Raw genomic sequence first — 22,838 nt, 5'->3', positions numbered from 1 at the left:
TCATGTGTTGCTTTTTCCCCTTTTTCCTGATCTGTTTTGTTAATGACTTATCAACTTCATTGATCTTCTAAAAACATTAGCTTTTTAATTGATATTTTCTCTACTTTTTTTCAATTTAAATAATTTCTGCTCTGATACTTATTATTTCCTTTCTTCTAGTTATTTTGTTTAATTTATGTACCGTTCTCTACTTTCATAAAATGAAACCTAAGATAATAATTTTGGTGGCACAAATTTAAACTTTTTTTATCTATTCAGCTCAAAACACTTTCTATCCTTTTTTCATTTCTTCTTTGCCTCATGAATTGTGTATTAGTGTGTTACTTAGCTTGCATACATTTGAGGATTTTTCACAATATTCTATTATTTATTTCTAAATAAATTCCTATTAGAGAATACACTTTAAGCAATATAAATCCTTTGAAATTTGAAGCTTGTTCTGTATCTCAGGAGAGAGTCAATTTTGAGGTATTCTATACACATTTAAAGAAATGTATACTCTTTTGCTGGTGAAAGGTATGTTTTAAATATCAATTAGATCAAGTTGATTTATGGTGTGATTCAAGTCTTTTACATTCTTACTGATTTTTCTATTTACATGCACGATCAATTATGGAGAAAAGGTATTAGAATATCCGCCCCAAATTATATATTCTTGTAGTTTTATCAGTTTTTGATTCATGTATTTGTAAGTTCTATAATCAAATATAAACATTTAGTAATCATGTATCTTCTTGATTAATTGGCATCTTTAATCATTAAGAAATGTCCTTTTTTAAAATTCTTGTAATAAATATCCTTTGCTGTGAAGTCTAATTTGTAATTAAAGAACCTCTCCACATTGCTTTTGATTGTATTAGGCTAATTTATATTTCCCATTGTGTTACATTTAACCTATTTTGTCTTTGTACTTCAAGTGGACTAATCATAGGCAACATATTTAGTTTGGCTTTTTTGTTAAATCCAACCTGAAAATTATTGTCTTTTAATTGTAGTTTTTAGTCCATTTACATTTCACAGAATTATTAATAAAGTTGGTTTAATCCTCCCTCCTAGTACTTGTTACTTATTATATTTGTTCTTTATTGCCATTTCCCTCTTTTGCTGTATTGTCTGGTTATTTTTTAATGATTTTATTAATTTCATTCTATTTATTGGCCTATTTATTAAAACTTTTTGCTCTGTTTGTAAATAGTCAAAGTATAGATTTTATTTTATCACAATCTAGTTTTAAATATAAAACCACCATACATAGTGTAAAAACCACACAACAATAAAGCTCCAATTGATGGTCTTTGTAATATTGTTGCCATACATCTTATTTCTATGTGTCCTAAATCTCCCACATACATATTAGCTTGTTTTAAACAGTTTATTATCATTTTAAGAGATTTAAATAACAGAAATTATTTCACATTAATCCATATAGTAACTATTTCCAGTGATTTTCACTTCTGCGTGTAGATTCAAATTTCTGACATCATTTTTCTTTTACATGATAGATTTCCCTTAACATTTCATGCTGATGATTTTTTTTTAGTTTTTGATGGTTGAAAACTTTTTTTTCTATTTTTTGAATAGTATTTCTCTGTGTGTAGAATCTGTGTTAATTTATATTCTTCTAATAGTATAAAGATGATGCTCTATTGTCTTCTAAATTATATTGTTTCTGAAAAGAAGTCTGCTTTATAAATCTTTATATTCATCTATGTATCATGAGTATTTTTATCTCAGGATGCTTTGAAAATATTCTATCATTTGATTAAATCAATTTGATTACAAGTTACCTTGACATAATCTGTATTGTAGGGTTTTTTTTTTTAATGTTTCTCACATGCATAGGTTTTACTGACTATATTAAATTGTCAGAAAAGGTCACAGAAAAAAATACATCATGACTTTTCTAACAACTCAATAACTTTCACCAAATTTGAAAATTTTGGCCATTATTTCTTCAAAAATTATTTTTCCCTGTCTTTTCCCTTAGGGGTTCTAATTACATACATATCCAGCTGTTTGACATTATCTTATAGTTTACTGATGCTATATTTTTTTTTTCTGTTTCATTTTGGACTGCTATTACTGTAGTGTATTCAGGTTTATGATTGACTCTTTTACAACATCTAACTGGCGATTAATACCACTCAGTGTATTTTTCATCTTAGTTATTAAGTTTTTCATCTGCAGAAATTTGATTTTAGATTGACATCTTCAATGTCACTACTTAACAATAATTTTTAGCTTCTTTAACACATGGCATGCAAGTAAAATAAATTTCAATGTATTTATCTATTAATTCTATAGTCAATGTCATGTCTGGATCTGTTTCTATTGATTTATTTTTTTCCTCCTCATTATTATATATATTTTACTTTTCTTCATGCTTGGTCACTTTTGACTAGATGGCAGACACTATAAATTTTACCTTGTTGAATGCTAGTTAATTATAAGTCTATAAAATTCTTTGGTCTTGTTCTAGGATGCATTTAAATTATTTTGAAAGAGTTTGATCTTTTCAGCTCTTGCTTTTAATTTTTTAAAGTAAGACCAGAGCAGCATTTAATCTCATTTTGCCCCGTTACTAAGGAAAAATCATTTTCATTATTCTGTCACATGTCTGTGAATGGTAGGGGCATCTACTGTGTTTGATGGATTTCTTCTCTGTACACTGTGACCTGGAAACTCTCTCTAGAAAGAACTTTGGGTAATCATATCAATTCATTCAGTTCACATTCTTTTTTTTTTTAAAAGATTTATTTTTATTTATTTATTTACACAAGCACTGGGTACAGTCAGAAACGCTGGAGCGTGAGAGAATTCACCAGAGACAGCAGGGAGCAGAGCAGGCAAAAGGACCGAAGTACACTGCTGAGGGGAGCAGCGGGTGGCAGGAGAGGTCTGCGCGCCATGTGGGACCCTCCTCTGGTGTCCGGGGAGCAGCCAGGGATCGAACCGACACTGCAGAGGCTGCGGGCAGCTTCGCGACCCGGTGCTCAACCGCTGCACCACCGGGGAGGCCCCCACATTCTTTTTTTGCCTTGGGAATGTATCAGCTCATTTTTTTCACATTCTTTCATTGCCTGGCATTCAGTAGCTTGAAAATTATAAATGTGTGTTCAATTTTGTAGTTGTTTCAGGTACGAGGTAAATCCAGTCTCTTATTCTATCCTGTCTAGAAATAGAAATCTACCTCCATGTTCTTAGAGAAGGAAAGACTTTCTTCTTTAGGGGAAGAAAGACTTGATCAAGTTATCTCTTCCTCAACAAAGATTAAGAAACATTGTTTTGAATAGGTTTACAGATTATTAGTATGAATTATTGTTGTTACTATGGGTTGTCTCCTACATTTTAATTTGTATCTATTTTACAAAGTGATATTTAAACTATCAAAAATAACAAAAATCCTGGTTATCTATAATAAATCCAGAATGCTGCTTTGGCATATGAGATGATTTAAGATGATACAAGTCCATGATATTGTCAGTCACAATGTGAGGTGGGAGTTAGTGATATGTCAAAGAAACAAAGTTCAAGCTTCTTTGGCAGAAGGGAAGGAGTAAACAAAACACATGAGTCAAATGAAAATTTGAATTGAATTAAAGCTTGAAAAGTATACACAAAGATCAACTTTATCAGTAATTTTACAAGTTACACAAAATAAACAGAAATAAGTCTGGGAAAACAGCTTGAATGTAAAAAGTACAATGCACACTCTCAAACAATTTAAAATCTTTTTTCCAACCCTCCCCCAATTTCAAATCTTGATGATGAGAGAAAAGTACTTTTGGGCTTTATCTGTTTGCATTCCCAGAATTTAAAGCAAGACCCCTTGCTTCCTCATATTTTTTAAAAAAGAGATATAGTCATCATTTACCTACTTAGAGAAAATAGAAAAGCTTGTTTAATGACATGTATACATTTTATCTGAATTTTTCCTAAATACTATGGGAAGATTTTCTGTACTTTGGGTATAATTAACTGTTCAGTTTTGAAGTCAGTAATTACCTAAAAATATTTCCTAGTATTATAGTTATTTTTAATTATATTATCTTTCCAACTTTTTTGAAGTGAAGGAGGGCATAATTTTTAACCTTGAATCTCTATCACTATAGAATATCACTTAGATAAATATTGCTTACTTAAATATCATGGAATACCCATTAAGTCTTAGAATTATGTGGGAGCAGAAAACGGTTTTGTGAGATCAACAGTAATCAAATCATCACACAAACAGATTTAAATTGAACAACAATGGATAGATGATTAGGTGACATCTCTTATACAAACTATTTCTGAAGTTACTAATGAAGAAAATCCTATAACATAGGGATAGAATCAAAACCTATAATCCTAAGTGCCAGAACCACAACCACATTTTTACAACTATTTTATCCAATACCTCATACAGAATTTCCTTCTGCAATAACTTATGAAAACAGGAGAATATACAACATGGTAATTTACATCATGTTTTAGAATTTGTAAACACTATTCTTATCAGACATGAATACTAAAGGCACCTTCTTAGTCATTTCAAAAAGGTATAATATTCCTTCAGAAACAAAACAATACTCAAAGCCACCTTTGAAGAATATATGAACATCGAGAATTAATATAAATATAAGAACTCAAAACCAAATAATAGAATGGAGCAAAGTTTATTAAATCAAAGCATGTATTCATCTAGCAAAAATCTGTCACATAGCTGCTAAGTATAAGTATGTTCCAGGACCTGGAAATAAAGCAGTGAAAGTTCCTGTGCACATAAAGAGGACACATAGGGGTGGGGACATATAAGGAAAAAGCAAACAGACTACTTAGAGGTTTCTAACTCTCTGCAAAGGCAACCTCCCACATTGTTAAGTACTTGTCTACCCATCAAAGCAATCTGAACTCTTTACCCAACCACCAGGATCAGAAACAAGAACTGTCTCCAACTGAATGAGGCACCTGTGTTCATTGCATTGTTGGTAACAGTGCCTCTCTCTACTTTTCAATTCTTTCTTCAACAGTGATTTTAAACCTTGTTTAGCACAGACAGCCTACTTGCCATATTCATCATTTCAAGCAACCTACATATGCAGCACCAAACTAAAGAAAAGGGAAGACTTTTCTCTATCTGCAATCCACATGTACTTCTAGGTAGAAGTTTGAGCCTCTAAGAAGTAACCAGGGTATCTCAAAGCTAAAGCTTACCCTTATCACAGAGGTAGGATAAAAACGTTTACATCTACTGCAGTATGAAAAAGATTTAGTCCAGCATCCCATTTTATATAATTTCAAATAACCCCCTCAAGAAATACATTTTTGTCTCCTCCAAAGTAGTGTGAATTCTTTCAAAATGTCAATTACTTCAGGGGCAGTTGGTTTTGTATAAAAGGCTTTGAACTATTGAATAAAAGTAACCTTTTCTACCCTTCCAAACAGTCACCAGAAAGAGGTAAAGGAAGAGAGAGAGAAGCAAGAAGAAGAAGAAGATCATGATGACACTCCAGTTAAATAGCTTTACAACAAACAGGACATTTCAAGAAAAGACATCCAATTATATAAACTTTAATTACTGGTAATAACTAGGAAGTCTGAAGAATTTTCCGACCTGGGCCGGTTCACCCCTCCTTAGGCAACCTGGTGGTCCCCCGCTCCTGGGAGGTCACCATATTGATGCCGAACTTAGTGCGGACACCCGATCGGCATAGCGCACTGCAGCCCAGAACTCCTGGACTCAAGCGATCCTCCAGCCTCAGCCTCCCGAGTAGCTGGAACTACAGGAGCGCGCCACCACGCCCGGCTGGAAGTCTGAAGAATTTTAACAACTTCAGCTCCAAACAATTAAAATGAACTGTTGATAAAATCACCCCCTAGACTCAACCTGGCTACAAATGCAAAAAGAGCGAGGGAAGCTTACTGACACATTATTTTTTTGTTCGCACTCCCCAAAGCCAAACACAAGATAGAAAATATTAAGGCTTTGTTAGAATTAGAATTCATAGGAGAAGCCTATTATTCAGCAGCAAGATAGTTCCATCTGATTTTTCAATTTTGAATCTTAAATGTTTGAAGATGTAGAAAGGATAATATAAACATTAAAAAACCCCTTTCATTCTTTGTATGTACGTATGTACACAAGTATGTATGGATATTGGTATTTCATTTATGTAAGTCAGACATGAGAATTAGGCATCACCAGATACTGACTTCTAGGTCCGTTGGGAAACACACTCTTTTTATAAATAAAGTTTTTCCTTGAAAGCTATGAACGCTTTCTAAATAAGTGTGTATTCTATATTATAACAAAACAACTCTAGTCACATAAACTTCCTTCATCTAACAATAGGTTGAAATACAATCAATTCGGAAACTTCTTAAGAGGAATCCACCACCACTTTGAGCATTGCATTTAAGCTCTAAGAAGGAACTTTGCTACTTTGCTACTTCTTGGCAAAGTTACACCTACGCTAGCAGAAGGAACTCCAAACAAAAACAGTGGAGGTTGTAGGTTGTTGTGCAAATAGATGGTGTTAATGCATATCATGTAATGAAAGGTAAACAGTGTACTTTATTTCAATGACTTATCTGCAGAGCATACACATTGCTCTATATGCTCTGAGAGCGGCAAACCACCTTCTAAAAAATTCTTCATGGGGTAGTGTATGATTTAAGATTATCACAAGTGTAAGAAAAAATGAAAGAATTATGACTTAATTTGGTAAGGTTATGTGAAATCTCCATGTGATTTAAAAAAAAGGAAAATTTGTCTTATAAGTAGGCAAATAAATAAATCTCTGTGTTATGACAAATGGTTGGAAATAACTATCCCTTTAGTTAGAAAACTACTTTTAAGAAGAACACATTTCCAATTTTTTTTCTGAGAAAAATGAGAGGTCACAAATGCTTTAAAAAAAGAAAAATCACTCACAGACTCCTTTCCCATCTTCTTTTGTAGCCGTGTTTGCCACTGGACAGCTTGCATGACAATGGCTTCCCACCTTCTTTCAAGATTTACAATAATCAGCTGCATGGGCTGATGGTCTGCATTCACATTGCAGGTCTCCCGGTCATCCAGAAGATGCTGGCATAATCGCAGGATGGAGGCCACTCCTCGACGCCTCTGCTTGATTTCACAACAGAGGGACTGCAACACAGAAAGGGACCCATCCATGAGTGTTTATAAGGCAGAGGTCCTTAAAACATGAAACACCCTCTTTCACCATAATTTCAAATTGCTATTGTTATAATGTGCACAGATGGGAATGACAGGATAAGAAGAAGGACTCTAAGAAGGAGCTTCCTATAGATATCCAACTAATGTCAAAGAATTTAGCTACATCCATTCCTCTTCCCTTTTTCATTCTTTTCTCTATCAAAATGCTGGGTCCTACCTTGACATACAGGCGTCACCTTGACACATAGCAATTTATAACTTAATTAAATAAATCACTGAGGTCATGCGAACGTCAAACAGTTTGCATGCTTTGATTCAAGGTCACAGGAAGCACAGAAGATTAAAAAGTCCTCCAAAAAGAGATGGAATTTTTCCAAATTTACTCCTCAATACTTAGGAGCCAAAAGTTTATTTTATGACTGACTGGGAATAAGTTAAATAAGATTGCAAGGAATTCTGCAATACAGGAACTATTATTTGAAAAAGAGGATAAACAACATTTCTCTCAAAGCTTGATTAACAAAGCAATAATGTTCTGAAAACAGAAATTAGGATACTAGATTATTGCTGCACTATTCATTGGTTGCTGTTTTTCTTGTAATAGACATTCACACTATTTCAGAAGGATATACATGCATCAAAATAACATTTTGCCCCCAGAAGCATTTGTATTGCTGCAGTGACCCTAAGCTGAACGATTCAAGCAAAATAGTGGATACACATGTCTAAAAATATTATATCTTTTCTTTGCCTACGGATAATGTGTAAGTGATATTCTAATTCAAAGCCTTCAGGAGAAATGATGATTATATCCACAAACATTACTGAATTACTAATCTCCTTCTACTGCCACAATTGGACTGTTCTAACAGTTAACAGATTGCTTATTAATCAACAAGGGTAAACAAGACAATGCAATTTCATTTAGCATGAGAGTTTTAATGCCTAAAAGTATTTGTGCTTAAAATGTTAATCTAGATAAGACTTCATTAGAAGAAGTCTTAAAATGATTAAATGCAGCTCATTGAAATGTGCAGCATGGTAGTAGATCAGCAGGTGGACATTTCATGCAGATGTCCCACTTATTGATATAATACATGCTCTAGCCATTTAAATGACCCTAACTCCGTAATAGCTGGAATTCTATTATTTCTATAATGAGAGACTCCTGTACCTTTAATATTTCTGAATTTTAAATAAGGTGAATGACAAATTTCTAAATCTCTATTTATGGCAAAATATGACTAGGAATTTATTATTCAATTTATACCAGTGCAGCATTTTTAGTTATGTTTCCTGAACTTACCGTTATTTATTTTCCTAGTGTTCATTACTATTTTTCTATATAACTCCTGATATAACTACCAGGTCTGACAAATTTCTTTACTGATGCTATTCATTAATTCAATGCTGAATGAGAAGACATGGTAGACATTCAAAGATAAAACTTGAGGGTCTACTAAGCTATGGTAGTTATTTCCATCTCATCCTCCGAACTTGCTAACGGCCACTCACCCACACACATTCTCATTCCCTGAGTCTGTCTCACACTCCAATCACATTGTTTTGTCACTCTAAAACAAATGTTGGGCAATTCATACTACATCAAGCCCACTCAATACTTGCCAATTCCTTGGTCCAATATTTAACACTTCAAAATAGTAATATAGCCAACTAAAATTGGTTCAAATGAGTCCTATAAATATGAATATTCAGGGATTTATTTTTATTTGTTGTTAATTTGTTAAAAATAAAAAGAACTATAAAAATAAATGGGTATTTCCATGCCATAAAACTGGATCTTGCAAAATTCTCTTTGAAATTGGCTGGAATAGTAAGTGCATTCCTCAAGACAACAAAAATTTCCAATATTTCTTAGTCAAACGAAAAGTTGTTATGGATGGCATCAAAGGTGTGTGTGGAGTTAGTACAGTCACATCAAGCAGAGCAGCCCAGATGGGTTTCATTCAACTCACAGACATTTTCAAAAGTCTGAAACAATATACTAGAGGTTGCTAGAGGAAATTTCTAAAGTGGTCATTGGCCATAATTTTTTATAAGTATCTAGAATGTACCTGTATTTAAGTATTTAGGTGATCCCTACTCCATATCTTAATTCAAATGATTGTAGGTGGTTTGAAAACTGTGAAATTATTATTGTTGACAATACCTGATTTTTAGATCTTTGTAATTCTGCTCTTTTTTAAACTTTAAATATTCAAACAACAGTGTACTTCCTGGATTAATTATTTATCCTACATGCATACTTCAGAAATAACACCACTTTAAAAAGGAGGAAGAATTTGTGAGTTTTACATGACAAACATATTTTTAATACATTTTATATCTGGAGATATAATTGATAAAATAACACCCTTCTTTACAAATGGGTTTCCATGACAACCATTAAAATATACATATTTATTTATAATCACACATACTAAATAAAATCATTACATTTGCTGGCAATGTTTTCTAGAGTCAGTAGTTTACATTGTTTCCATGATAAACTATGCATAGAGAAATGTTAAATATAACTCCCAGGGACAAATGAGTATTATAACTATTTTTGGCTTACATTTTCAGAAAAAAAGTACTTTTAAACAAAAATCAAGCTAAGCAACCTAAGTAAAGCACAGAAATGAGACAAACTCATCCTGAAAGTCCTCAACTGCATACTTCACCTTCCATCTGCTATATACAGTCTCAGACTTCATATGGAACAAGTTACTGCTCTTACCTCAAAATTGGTGAGCATCTACTGGAGATAGTTATACAAATAAGCACAGTATTAGGAATGAAGCAAAGAGGAGGCAGCTAACAGAAATTTGTGTATGTTGCTATTGGAGGGGATGGCAAAATCATCAGGAAAATGATGTGAGCCACATGGTCCAAACTGGGCTGTTGAGGTTATATGGATAAAAGCCCAGAAGACCTTCGTACCTACTATATTTGGGAGAAGAAAGAGTAAAATGGCTGGAAAAAGAAGGAACAGAAAATTTTGAAATGCTTATCATTTCCAATTTTGAGGTTATTTTCCTTGTGATTATATTGATTCCCATGCATAGTCACATTGCCTTTCCAGAAATATAAAGGCAAGAGGAAAATATAATTTAAAAAGAAAAATACAACAAATCATCAACACAACTAAGAGAGAGATTCCAGACACTTTTGCATTTAGTTATCTTTATTATTTGGTAATCTTTAGGCAACTTCTTCTTACAAAGCTACCTTGTAACAGAGGTCATTGTCTTGTTCATCACTTCAGCATATTGGGAAATAACTTAGTATTACTTGTATAATTTCTAATGACCTATTTTACATTTCTACTCAGCTTCCACATATTTACTAAAAAAGGCAGAATTCCTATAAGATATAAGAAATGGAGCTTCCATATGATCCAGCAATTCCACTCCTCGGTATTTACCCAAAGGACACAGAAACATTAATTCCAAAGAGCACCTGCACCCCTATGTTTATAGCAGCACTATTTACAATAGCTAAGCTTTGGAAACAACCCAAATGCCCAAAAACAGATGACTGGATCAAGAAGATGTGGTACATATACACCATGGAATATTACTCAGCATTCAAAAAAGATAAGCACATACAATTTGCAGCAACATGGATGGCGCTGGAAGGGATCATGCTCCGCAAAATAAACCAGAGAGAAAAAGAAAAATACCGAATGCTCTCACTCATAGCAGGAATCTAGAAAACTTAAATAAGGGACTAGGAAAAAGAATAACTATAAGAAAGAAAATATCAAAATCAACAAACAACCATGGGGTCAAAATAAGGGGATTGCAATTGTATGGGGAATATAAAAATAAAATTTATTTAAAAAATAAATAAATAAAATACATGCATGGCAATATGTAGGCCATGTAGTTTCTGTCACTAAAAAAAAAATAAAAAAAAAATAAAATATCTAAAATGGTAAATTTTAGATATCCTTATCACAATAAAAATTTCAACCTATAAACACCGGCAAGAAAACAACATATCAAAAGAAATGAAAACTAGGATTCCAAGTGTGGCATCAAATTACTAAACAATTAAAACATCTTCTCCATGATTGAAATGCAGATATCCCAGGGTCTGGGCAGGGCAGAGCAAGACAGACAGACTGCTGAAAAGTAAAAAAAAAAAAAAAAAAAAAATGATATAAGAAATGGGGCCTCCCTGGCAGCGCAAGGGGTTAAGACACAACCTATGAAGCTATTCTATCCACACTCACTGCAGCATGAGTTCGATCCCCGGCCAGGGAGAAACCCACATGGTGCAGCAGACCTCTCCTGACTCGCCCATTGCTCCCCTCAGAAGTATATTTCAGTCATTCCGCCTGTTCTGTTCCCCACTCTGTCTCTGATGAATCCTCTAGCCCCCCTACATGTCTGGCCTGTACCCCAGTTCTTTTATGCATAAATATTTTTTTTAAAAGATGTAAGAAATGTGAAAAATCAAAATCAAAATTTCCGTCATTTTTTTCCTTTATAATGACCAGATCTCCAACCCTCCAAACACATTTATTTGGACACAGTACAAAAGGGCTGCAGGGTTTTGCTTTACATTCTGAAGCAGTCAATTTCATTTTCAATTCACTAATAGTGGCACAAAGGGGTGTAGTTGTTTTATGTTGTTTTTTTCCCCTCCTGATGTCCTCTATCAACTTTCTTTGACTAAACCACTCATGTTATGGGGCCAAACGTAATGTAATGTAATTTTTGACATTGCCTTCATTTTAAAACTATTGAAGGTAATAATACTCAATTGGCACTCATTCTTTATTAACTGTAAGTATATAGGCACACATATTGTATAGAATGCAATATATACCCATATACTTGACATTAAACAATAGTGTCATCTACTATCACAAAAAGATATAAATAAGCTTACAATAAAAGAACTATAATTAGACCAAGAAACAAAATGTACAATAAATAAAATGCAAGAACCAAGTCAGAAAAAGTGAGATGAGGAAGAAAATAATATTTTAAGAACACCGAAATTAGGACCTCCCAGGTGGCGCAGCGGTTGAGCGCTGGGTTGCGAAGCTGCCAGCAGCCTCTGCAGCGCCGGTTCAATCCCCGGCTGCTCCCCGGCAACCAGAGGAGGGTCCCACATGGCGCACAGACCTCTCCTGCCGCCCGCTGCTCCCCTCAGCAGTGTACTTCGGTCCTTCTGCCTGCTCTGCTCCCCGCTCTGGCTCTGGTGAATTTTCTCACCCTCCCGCGCTTCTGACGGTACCCAGTGCATATATAAACAAAACAAACAAACAAATAAATAAATAAATAACATGCCTCTTAAAAAAAAAAGAACACCGAAATTAAATATAGGCTAAAAAGAGAGAAAAAAAAAAATCTAGCTGAGGAACTCCAAAGCAATTTGGACTCCATATTGCTTACATAATTTTATTTAGCAGGTTAATGTAACATCATTTGTAAGTCAATATGCACAAAGTGGAGGGACACTGGGTGATTTGTCAAATAAAAAAAATTATAAAGCAATTTAATTTATAAGTCAAACATGACTTTATCTTCTAGGTTAATCAATTGTTTAACAATATCTATTGAATATGACTTGTGTCTGGCAAGCATGAAGGGTCAACCTAGAGACGTATCTTTAATCTAGCTGGACTGCAGTAAATTCTTCCAGTTTAAATAGTGTGAAGTAGATAGCTCCATCTCTTTGTTGCAAGGGTTTCCTACATTTTTTTCATGTTTTTCTTCCTTTTTGCATTTTGTCTTTTATCATTTTAATTCACGAGGTTGGCAATTGTCTTTTAGTCAGCTACCTAAAACCAGATTTTCCTAGAGCAAAAGTCTACTGAGGAAGTTCTCCTGGTCAAGCAGCATTAAAATCAACTGGGAATGTTGGAAATGCAAATTTTCTGGTGCCACTTCATATGTGAATCAACTATTCTGAGATAGGCCCAAATAAGCCATGGCCTCACAAGCCCCATAGATGATTACAATGCATTCTAAAGTTTGAAGCATGGGTCTATGGGTAATTAATTTTTGGACAAGAGAGTTAATCTAGTTAATTATATATATTTTTAAAAGTGTAAAAGCGAAGTTCTGATTCTGGAGTCACACTGGTAGCTGAAAGTCCAGGGACCACACCCATTGGTGATTTTTTTTTTTTTTTTTTATCAAGTAATTTTAAAAAGAATGAATCAATAAATAGATCTTTTTGAGTAATATTAGTAGTAGCTTGATGATCTCCAGAATTTCTTATATAGCCATTAAGAACGTAGAATACCATATATAGGGATTTTTACTCCATTTTGTCACTTTAATCAAATAAACCATCTAGTAATTAATGACTAAAACATAAGGCATTGTGATTACTTGAAAAAAAACTTACATGGTAAAACAAAACCATAATTTTCTTGAGAAGGTGCATGGTATCAGATACAGAAAAGATTAATGCCTGTTTGTGTGGATTAGTAAGAATATCCTGTAGGTGGGGAAAAATAAGAAGCTATACTGGTACTTCCATGATCCTTTAGAAGATACTTTCAAATGGTTGGTTCAGTGTCATTTGGAAGCGAGGTTGACAAAGATCACATGAATAATATTTTTGTAGGTTTCAACTATGTGTCAAATATCACAGTTTTCACTACAGGATTGTGATTGGTGGACAACAGACTATAATATGATATGGTGTTTGTTCTTAAACACTTGTAGTCTGGCTAGAAAGAGCAGACACTGGCTCCTAAAAGTAAGAGAAATCAATATAAGCAAAGGTTTTGATAAGACCTAACCCATCAAGTTTTTAAAATGAGCTCAGGGAGGTAAATGTGCTTCATGAGTAGTAAGATAGTGACCTGACTGTTCTGTGTAATTGATATTCATGCTAAATTATGAGCATTGATATGGAGGATGACAAGTTATTACTAGTTGAAGTAGATAGTGATTCATGAACCTAGACCGAGTCATCGAAAGCTGTTGAAGATCAAAAAAGGTAGAGAGAGGGGTGGGAGGATAGGCATTACACTTAAGTTCAAATAACCACAACATTTATAAGATTTTATAACAGGAGTGAAGTTCAAGTGGGATAATTATAATTATGATAATTATATTTCAATCATCCATCTATCCATCCATCCATCCATCCATCCATCCATCCATCCATCCATCCAAATGTACTTACTGAGTACCTCTAATGTGCCAGGCACTCTTATCAGTTGTGAGGGTATAGAAGTAAGCAAGATATACAAGATTTCTGCTTTTATGGAACTTACATTCAAATCTGTGTGTGTATGTATGTGTGTGAGAAACTGGAAAAATATATATAAATATATTTTAAAAAATCAGAACTATAAAACAAAATAGATAAGAGAGAAAGTGGAGGGAATTATTTTTAATGTTTTGCACAATGTATGCATTTTCAGTTTGGTTTTAGTTCCCAACAATTCCCACCACCCTTGTTTTGATCCTACTCCCTTCTCCTCTCCTCTCCCCCTCTCCCACAGTGTGTATCAGTTTTATAGTTGCTTGTTGATTTTGATTTTTACTTTATTATAATTAGTCTTTTTCCTGGTCCCTTATTTAGGTTTTCTAAATTCCTGCTATAAGTGAGACCATCCGGTATTTTTCTTTTTCTTTCTGGCTTATTTTGCTGAGCATGATCCCTTCCAGTTCCATTCGTGTTGCTGCGAATTGCATGAGTTTATCTTTTTTGATTGCTGAGTAATATTCCATTATGTATATATACCACATCTTCTTGATCCAGTCATCTATTTTTGGGCATTTAGGTTGCTTCCATAGCTTAGCTATTGTAAATAGTGCTGCTATAAACATAGGGGTGCAGGCGCCCTTTTGAATTAAAGTTTCTGTGTCCTTTGGGTAAATACCTATGAGTGGAACTGCTGGATCATATGGCAGTTCCATCATGAGCAGACTGAGGAATCTCCACACAGCTCTCTGTAGTGGATGCACCAGTTTGCTCTCCCACCAGCAGTGCAGTTCCTTTTTCTCCACATCCTCGCCAACATTTGTTGTTGCTAGTTTTTTTTTTTAATATGTGCCATTCTCACAGGTATAAGATGTACTTTTTATTTGCATTTCCCTGATTACAAGTGATGTTGAACATTTTTTTCATATGCCTGTTGGCCATTTGTATTTCGTCTTTGGAGAAGTTTCTTTTTAGCTCTTCTGCCCATTTTTTGACTGGGTTGTTTACTTTGTTTTTGTTGAGTCACATCAGCCCTTTGTAGATTTTTTGTGATCACTCCTTTATCATTAGTGCTGTGTGCAAAAATTTTCTTCCAATCTGTGGGGTGTTTCTTTGGTTACTGTCTGCTTTGCTGTACAGAAGCTCTTTATTTTTTTTTATTTATACAAGAGCTGGGGTATAGGTAAGATGCACAGGAGGGTGAGAGGATTCACCAGAGACAGAGTGGGAAACAGAACAGGCAGACTGACAAAATACACTGCTGAGGGGAGCAGCGGTTGAAACAGGAGAGGTCTGCTTGCCATGTGGGTTGCTTCAAGGCCGGCCGGGATCAAACCGGCACTGCAGAGGCTGCGGACAGCTTCGCAGTGCTGCGCTCAACCATCTGCGCCCCCAGGGAGGCCCAGTACAGAAGCTCTTTAATTTGATGTAGTCCCAGCTGTTTATCTTTGCCTTTTCTATCACTGTTTTGGGTGATATGTCTTTAAAGATGTTACTGAGGTGTATGTCAAGTAGTGTTTCACCTATATTTCCTTCTATATATTTTATGGTTTCAGGTCTTATGTCTAGTTCTTTAATCCATTTTGAGTTGGTTTTTGTGCATGGTGTGAGGTAGTAGTCAAGCTTCATTCTTTTACATGTAGCGATGCAGTTTTCCCAGGACCATTTATTGAACAAACATTCTTTGCTCCATTGCATATTCTTTGCTCCTTTGTCAAAGATTAGTTGATGGTAAATCTGTGGGTTTATTTCTGGATTTTCCATTCAGTTCCATTGGTCTGTGTGTCTGTTCGGAGAAGTCTGATGTCAACCTGATTGGTTTTCCTTTGTATGTTACCTGTTTCTTCCCTCTTGTTAGCTTAATTATTTTTTCCTTGTCTTGGATTCTTGGGAGCTTTACTATTATGTGTCTTGCTGTGTTTTTTCCTTTCATCACAGAAGGTTGGTGTTCTTCTTGCTTCTTGTATGTCTATTTTCAGCTCCTTCTTCATGCTTGGAAGTTCTCTTTAATTATCTCCTTGAATATTTTCTCTGTTCCTATGTCTCTCTTCTCTCCTTCTGGGATTCCTATAACTCTTATATTTCCTTTCCTCATGAAGTCCAATAGTTCCCGAAGTCTTTCTTCATTCTTTTCCCTTCGTATTTCTCTTTCCTTTTTTGTTTTGGTTCTTTTTATTTCTGTGTCTTCGAGAGTACTTCTTATTCATTCTTCCATTTCATTTATTCTGCTTTCACTGCTTTTCCCAGAGTTCTTTAGCTCCTCCATTAATCCTTTGATCTCCTGCATTTCTTTCACTTTCCTCTTTTAGGACTCAATTTCATTCTTCTGATCATTCATTATTTTTCCCTTATCATTGTTTTCCTTTATGACTTCTTTCTGTTTTTTCTATCTGGAAGGCTCAGAAGTTCTTCCAAGTCACTGTTGTTGCAATCTGGTGGGTGATTTTCTTTTTGTGGTGTGTCTTTTCCCTGGGGACTTGCTTGGTTGCTTGTAGTTTTTCTTCTCCCTGCTGCTTGTTTTCTAATTTGTCCTATTTATTGGGACTCTGTGTCGTTGGTACTGGCTGGCATCTGGTGGCCCAATCAAGTCCAATACTGTTACACCAGAATTCCAGTAGGGCAGTGGTACTAAGGATATGTTGATGGGCGCTGTCCCTGGAAATCCACTCCCTCAGTATTTATTTAATACCAGAGGTGGGTCTTGAGGTCCCTCAGACTACCCTGGCAGTGGCAGGATCACCCCATGGCACATAATTGCTGGATCCCCTTCTGGGTTCTCACTTGAGGCTAGACGTGGGACCTGGTTTATGCACGCTTTTCAGCTCACCTCTGACTATGGGTATAGCCCTTTCTCAGTTCCATAGTTTTGGTGAGGTCCAGACTCAAATCTCCCTGTCTTAAGGATGGTTTATCTGGGAGGTACTTCCCTGCTCCCTCAGACTGTCCCAGTGGTGGCTGGATCCCCCTCTGGGCTCCAACCAGCAGCTAGTGGCGGGACCTGGCTTGTGTGGGCTTTTAGCTCACCTCTGACTGTGGGGACAGCCCTTTCTCAGTTCTACACAGTTTTGGTGAGATCTGGACGCAAATCTCCCTATCTTAGATATAGCGTTACTGGGAGGCACTTCTCTGCTCCCTCAGACTGTGCTGGCAGCAGCTGGATCCCCCTCTGGGCTCCAACTCGCAGCCATTGGCAGGGCCTGGTTTGTGAGGGATTTCAGTTCACCTCTGACTAGGGGGTCGGCCCTTTTTTCAGTTCCACACAGCTTTGGTGAGGTCCAGAGGCAGAGCTCCTTGTCTTAAATATGGCACACCAGGAGGCACTCCCCTGTGCTCTCTATTTTCTATCATTATATTCTATTGGATCATCAATAAACCTCTGAGGAAGCCCTATAATTCAGATGTAGAAACAAAATACAACAGCATTTAATGCTGTAATAATTTAGGCAAGATAATGTTTAAAATCAAAGTTAACTTGTGCCATGAAAAGACTTATGATAAGTATGGAGTATTAATGATTAAATATTGAATGTTTATCTATATTTATTCCAAAAATAAATGAAATTTAAAAACTCTTGGTACAATTAAGTCAGGAAAATAATCTTTTCAACAAATGATGCTGAGACAACTAGATATTCACATGCAAAATAATGAATTGCACTCTCACCTAAGACCACTCATAAAACTAACTCAAAACTATCACAGATCTAAATGTAAGAGCTACAATTTAAAAAATTTTAAGATACAGGAGTAAATATTCATGGTCTTGGGTTAAAAAATTGTTTCTTGGAAATGACAATAAAAGTATAAACAATCTGGGGATAACTTGATCAAAATTAAAATCTTTTACTCTCCAAATGACACAATCAAAAAAGTGAAAAGAAAACCTACAGAATGGGAGGAAATACTTGGAAGTCATATATATGATAAGGAACTTGGATCCAGAATACATGAAGAATTATTAAAACTCAACAATATAAACATAAGTAAATTCATTTTTAAAATGGGAAAAGAATTTGCGTAGAAATTTTTCCAAAGAAAACATATAAATGGTCAATAGACGCAGGAAAAGACATTCAGTATCAGTAGCTATCAGGGAAATGTAAATATAAACCACAATTAGATATTATTTCACCAGTAAGATGCTTAAAATTAAAAAGACAGAAATAACAATGTTGATAAAGAAGAACAGAAATTGGAATGCTCATTATTGTTGGTAGAATTGCAAACAAAAGTTAATATAGAGCTAGCATACAATCCAGCAATTTCTCCCCTCTGTACATACTCAAGAGTACTGAAAACAAATGACAATATAAAGATTTGCACATAAATATTCATAACCATATTATTCACAATAGCTTTAAGTGAAAATAACCAACATCCATCAACTAATGTATGGAGGTACATGTGAGATAGTATATCTATACAATGGACGATTATCCAGTAACATAAAGGGATGAAGTACTGATGGTATATACTACAACATGGATGGTGTTTGAAACATTATTTTAAGTGAAACAAGCCAGACACAAAAGGCCACATAGTATATAATTCCATTTGTATGAAATGTACAGAATAGGTAAATGTATTGAACTAAAAAGTGTATTAGTGATTGTCAGGGGTTACAGTAAGGAGGTAATATGGAGTGATTCCAAATGGGTAAAGAGTTTCTTTTAAGGGCGATGAAGACATTCTAAATTAGACTTTATGGTATCTGAATTATATCTCAACAGAGCTATGACTGAAAATAAATCTCCTGGTAAGGCTAGGTATATGTTATCAAGCACATAACTGATGATATAATCAGAGAATTTTTCATTCTTTTAGGGTGTGTCAGGTCAACAGACCCTATGACTTTAGTAAACCAACCAGTCATCATGGCTGTGCAACCATGAGTCAGATTATCAACTTACAAATGCAAACAGAATTTTAAGAAAAATAAAACAGTAATGGCTATACAATTTCTGGAAATAGAGTCATAAGGACAAACCTATCAATCCCAGTCAACAGATAAAACATTTTTCTATATGATAAAAATAAAATTATCTCTTTTAATATAGTTGTCCTACTTCCAGAAATATAAAACATAAACAGATATGCATACCTATAAGAGCATGGATCTGAAAGAGGAGTAAAGAAAATGTGGAGGTTGAAAGTGTTAATTAAGTCTAGTTTTTGCAGTGATGAGTTTCATATATAATCATATGTATCTCATGAAATTATAATCTATTGTTGTGATGTTGGTGTGAGTATATTATGCTGTTAGTGTAAGAGGCCTGACATCTCATATACATTATGTACTTTGTATCAAAGATCATTCTGAGATGATTATCTGCATCTGCAACAATACATAATGAAAATAATGCTGTTCTCAAATATTTAATCAACATATATTTAAATGCAAAAAAATAACCATCAATCATTGAGTCTTAGTGCTTGAGCATTGCTCTCAACAGTATTTTCTTAATGTAGTAGTTTTTAATAATCCCCTACACTTTCTGTATGTTTTGTATACTAAAAAATATTTTTATATATTTCTGTGTGCTATGAATATTTTCAGGCAATTTATATGTGTTGTTTAAATTTACTCTTACAGCAACACTTTGAGATATATGTTACTGTGTTTTACCTGTTTTACAAACGAGGAAATAGACACAGAGATATCAGGCAACTGACTACAGGTAATATAATATAGATAATAATATAATATAGATAATAAGCAGCAAAGACAGGATTTTAACTCATGTGCCCTGAATCCAAAGCCAACTCACAAAAAAGCTATGTTTCATTGCCTTTCATAAGAAAGCTGAAGAACCTTGAAAAATTTCTACTTAAGTAGACTACCTCTGTCCCTGATTTGTAATCCAAAGTGACTACAACCATAAAGTTATTGTTGAAAAGAGAACCAAAAATTCTTATGCCCAGGATATAAAAGCAGTAGGTGGAAAAAATATTAATTCACTCATTGAACAAATATCTGTTGAACACATATAATAATTAGCACTGTTGTGTGTTTGGGATACATTAGTACATAAACAGTCACAACTTCATGATCTCAAGGACCTCATATTCTAGCAGACAGTGAGAATAACCTCTTTCCTGAGATATAATTAGATAAATAATAAAGAAAAGGTTGAACAAAAGTAGGAAATAATTCATAATACAAATGATTATCAAAGTTTCCAGCAAGGGGTCAGTAGATCTTTTAGTTCTAATAGCACCATTCTTGAGCCAATTATATGCTTAACTTTACTATACCTAGTGAATAAATGTTGCAAATAAAAATTTTCACCCTAGTAATGAAAAGATTAATTCTTTCAAACAGGAAAAAAATTGAAATACATCAAGTGAAGTATGAATGATGACTTGCATATTTTAAAAAGTATATGGGCAACTGACATCTGAGTATTTTATCTGATTTCAAACTTAAAACAACATTACCCAAAAGGAACTCAGCTCAGTTGCAAACCCTGGGACTTAATCTGTACTGAAGCTAAATATTCTATAAGCATGCAGTGAAGTGCAAAAAATAGCAATTGAAAAATGACATGATTAAATGGCACGACATGCAATCATTTGCTCTCAATTATATCAATGTATCTTCTTCATTTCTAGGAGTCAGGCAGAAATATTGTTTTTTAAATGCCTCTATTAAATTGGTCACCAATAATAAAATAGATGAGAGTCCTAATAAGCTCATTTACATAACATATATCATATACTACAAAACTATTCTCTCCAAACAGTTTTGCTCATAGATTTGTCTCCTGGTTGTCATGAGTCTTTGCTACATTAGCAGATTTAAAAAGCATAATACTAGCTTCAGAACCATTTGCAGAAAAACGTTTATGAAACTTTTCTAGTTAACCCTTGGCAGGATCCTTATTGCTAATTATGGAAAAGGTATTGATATAATATCTTGGCTGTCACATTTTATTATGGTGATGGTAGGAGCAGAATCTAGGTCTGACATTTTGGAAATACCATCTAATTGCAAGTCAGAAACAGAGAATGACAGTTTTAAGTAAATTATAACTTCTTTCAAAATAGCAAACTGGTTTATTTAATGTAAAAGCTAGATTTTAAAAATAGCATTAAAGCCCCCTGAATTGGTTCACCAAGCACATCTCCATTTGCTCCTTGAAGAGGGTCTGGGATGTGTGCCAAACAGTTTTGAAATTGTACATGACAATGTAAGTCTAGATTCTAATGCTAAACAACTTCTTATAACTATTTAAAGTCAAAATATTTTCAGAGAACTTTCATTTTTATGAAAAATCATCTACCTTCCCTTCCTCCAGGAAGCAGGTAAGTGAGGTCCAAAGACAGACCAGTCACCTTTACCTCCACAACCTTTAACCCTAGAAAAAGAACTTATTTGTTCTTGCAATGTAGTATCCTCACCAATCAAGTTGAATCATTAAGGAACTGCCAGAAATATTAATTAATTCTGTGAATTCTTGGAGATCCTAGGATGAATAGTGTCATCAGGGAAAAGCTAATAATTCCTTTACAAACACATTTATGTTTTAATTGTATCTTCTTCTGTTGAATAAAAAATGTCAATTATATTTGGAAAGGATTATTTCTATTTCTCTTAGATTTTCTAATTTTTTTTAACTGTGGACCAAAATTTAACAAACATTCTAAAACTGCAGGCCCTTGCTGTGTTATTCCATAAAAAACTATTGTTATTCCTATATGGTATTCTTTAATTTCTTTGTGATATCCCCTGCACTAGGTTAAGTATTTTTAAATATGTTTGTTTTTAAGAATAAAGCTCAGTGGTCTTGTGCTTAGTTCACATGTAATTAGTAGTATGTTATATACTTCCTTTTCTAAATTAAAAATGTTATTAAAATTCCACACATACAAAACAATATGAAGATTAAGTTACTCTAAAGAAAACTGTAATAGCTTACAGATTGCTTCTATCATTACTAAAATGCTGGTATCTATTACAGAGTCTCCCTGGAATAAAGAATGCACTTTTGGCAGTAATCTTTTAAAAACGTGTCCATTATTGTTAAGATGCTAAACTAGTCTGTAATTACAGAGAGGCAACTTATGCAATAAGGGGGAAAGGGTGCTTGATGTAAATGCAACTTGGCCATTATACTACAAAATACCTTTTCTTAAAGTCCCACAATCACTCTTTTCATAAACAGATAGTCATTAATTGCCATTTATTTTAACATTTTTATATTTTGAAATCTATTTTCAACACCCACTGTGCTTTTTATCTCATTGATTCCGGGAATCATTTCAAAGCAGTTCTGAAAAATGGATGAAGGTGATTTTCTCCTCCAGATTATCTGTAGATCCCAGCTACCTGAACTCATCTGTGCTTTTAATGGACCTTATGTATTCACCGATCAGGTCAAAGGAAGATACAAGACAATACAGAGGACAGGAAGGGAAGAATTTCATATGAAGATATAATGCAATACAACTATTAGGTTAAAATCTATGAAAGAAGGATCCTCAAAAAGAC

At 34.3% G+C, this 22,838-nt stretch overlaps 1 protein-coding gene across 5 annotated transcripts in view; it reads right to left on the bottom strand.

The window, feature by feature from the left end:
* The window catches only part of AKAP6 (A-kinase anchoring protein 6), a 529,429-nt gene that overhangs the window by 35,118 nt on the left and 471,473 nt on the right, over positions 1 to 22,838 (bottom strand). For all 5 annotated transcript variants that reach the window (XM_054689765.1, XM_054689756.1, XM_054689754.1 and 2 more), the window contains one exon: positions 6,917 to 7,132. In XM_054689765.1, the coding sequence (XP_054545740.1) occupies positions 6,917 to 7,132 (216 nt within the window). The remainder of the gene's footprint in view (positions 1 to 6,916; positions 7,133 to 22,838) is intronic.

Source organism: Talpa occidentalis, unplaced genomic scaffold (genome assembly GCF_014898055.3).
Source record: "Talpa occidentalis isolate TD23 unplaced genomic scaffold, MPIMG_talOcc4v2.1 talOcc4.11, whole genome shotgun sequence".
Lineage (NCBI taxonomy): Eukaryota > Metazoa > Chordata > Mammalia > Eulipotyphla > Talpidae > Talpa > Talpa occidentalis.
Note: the sequence above shows the minus strand (reverse complement) of the source record. Positions and strands in the feature narration are given on the sequence as shown.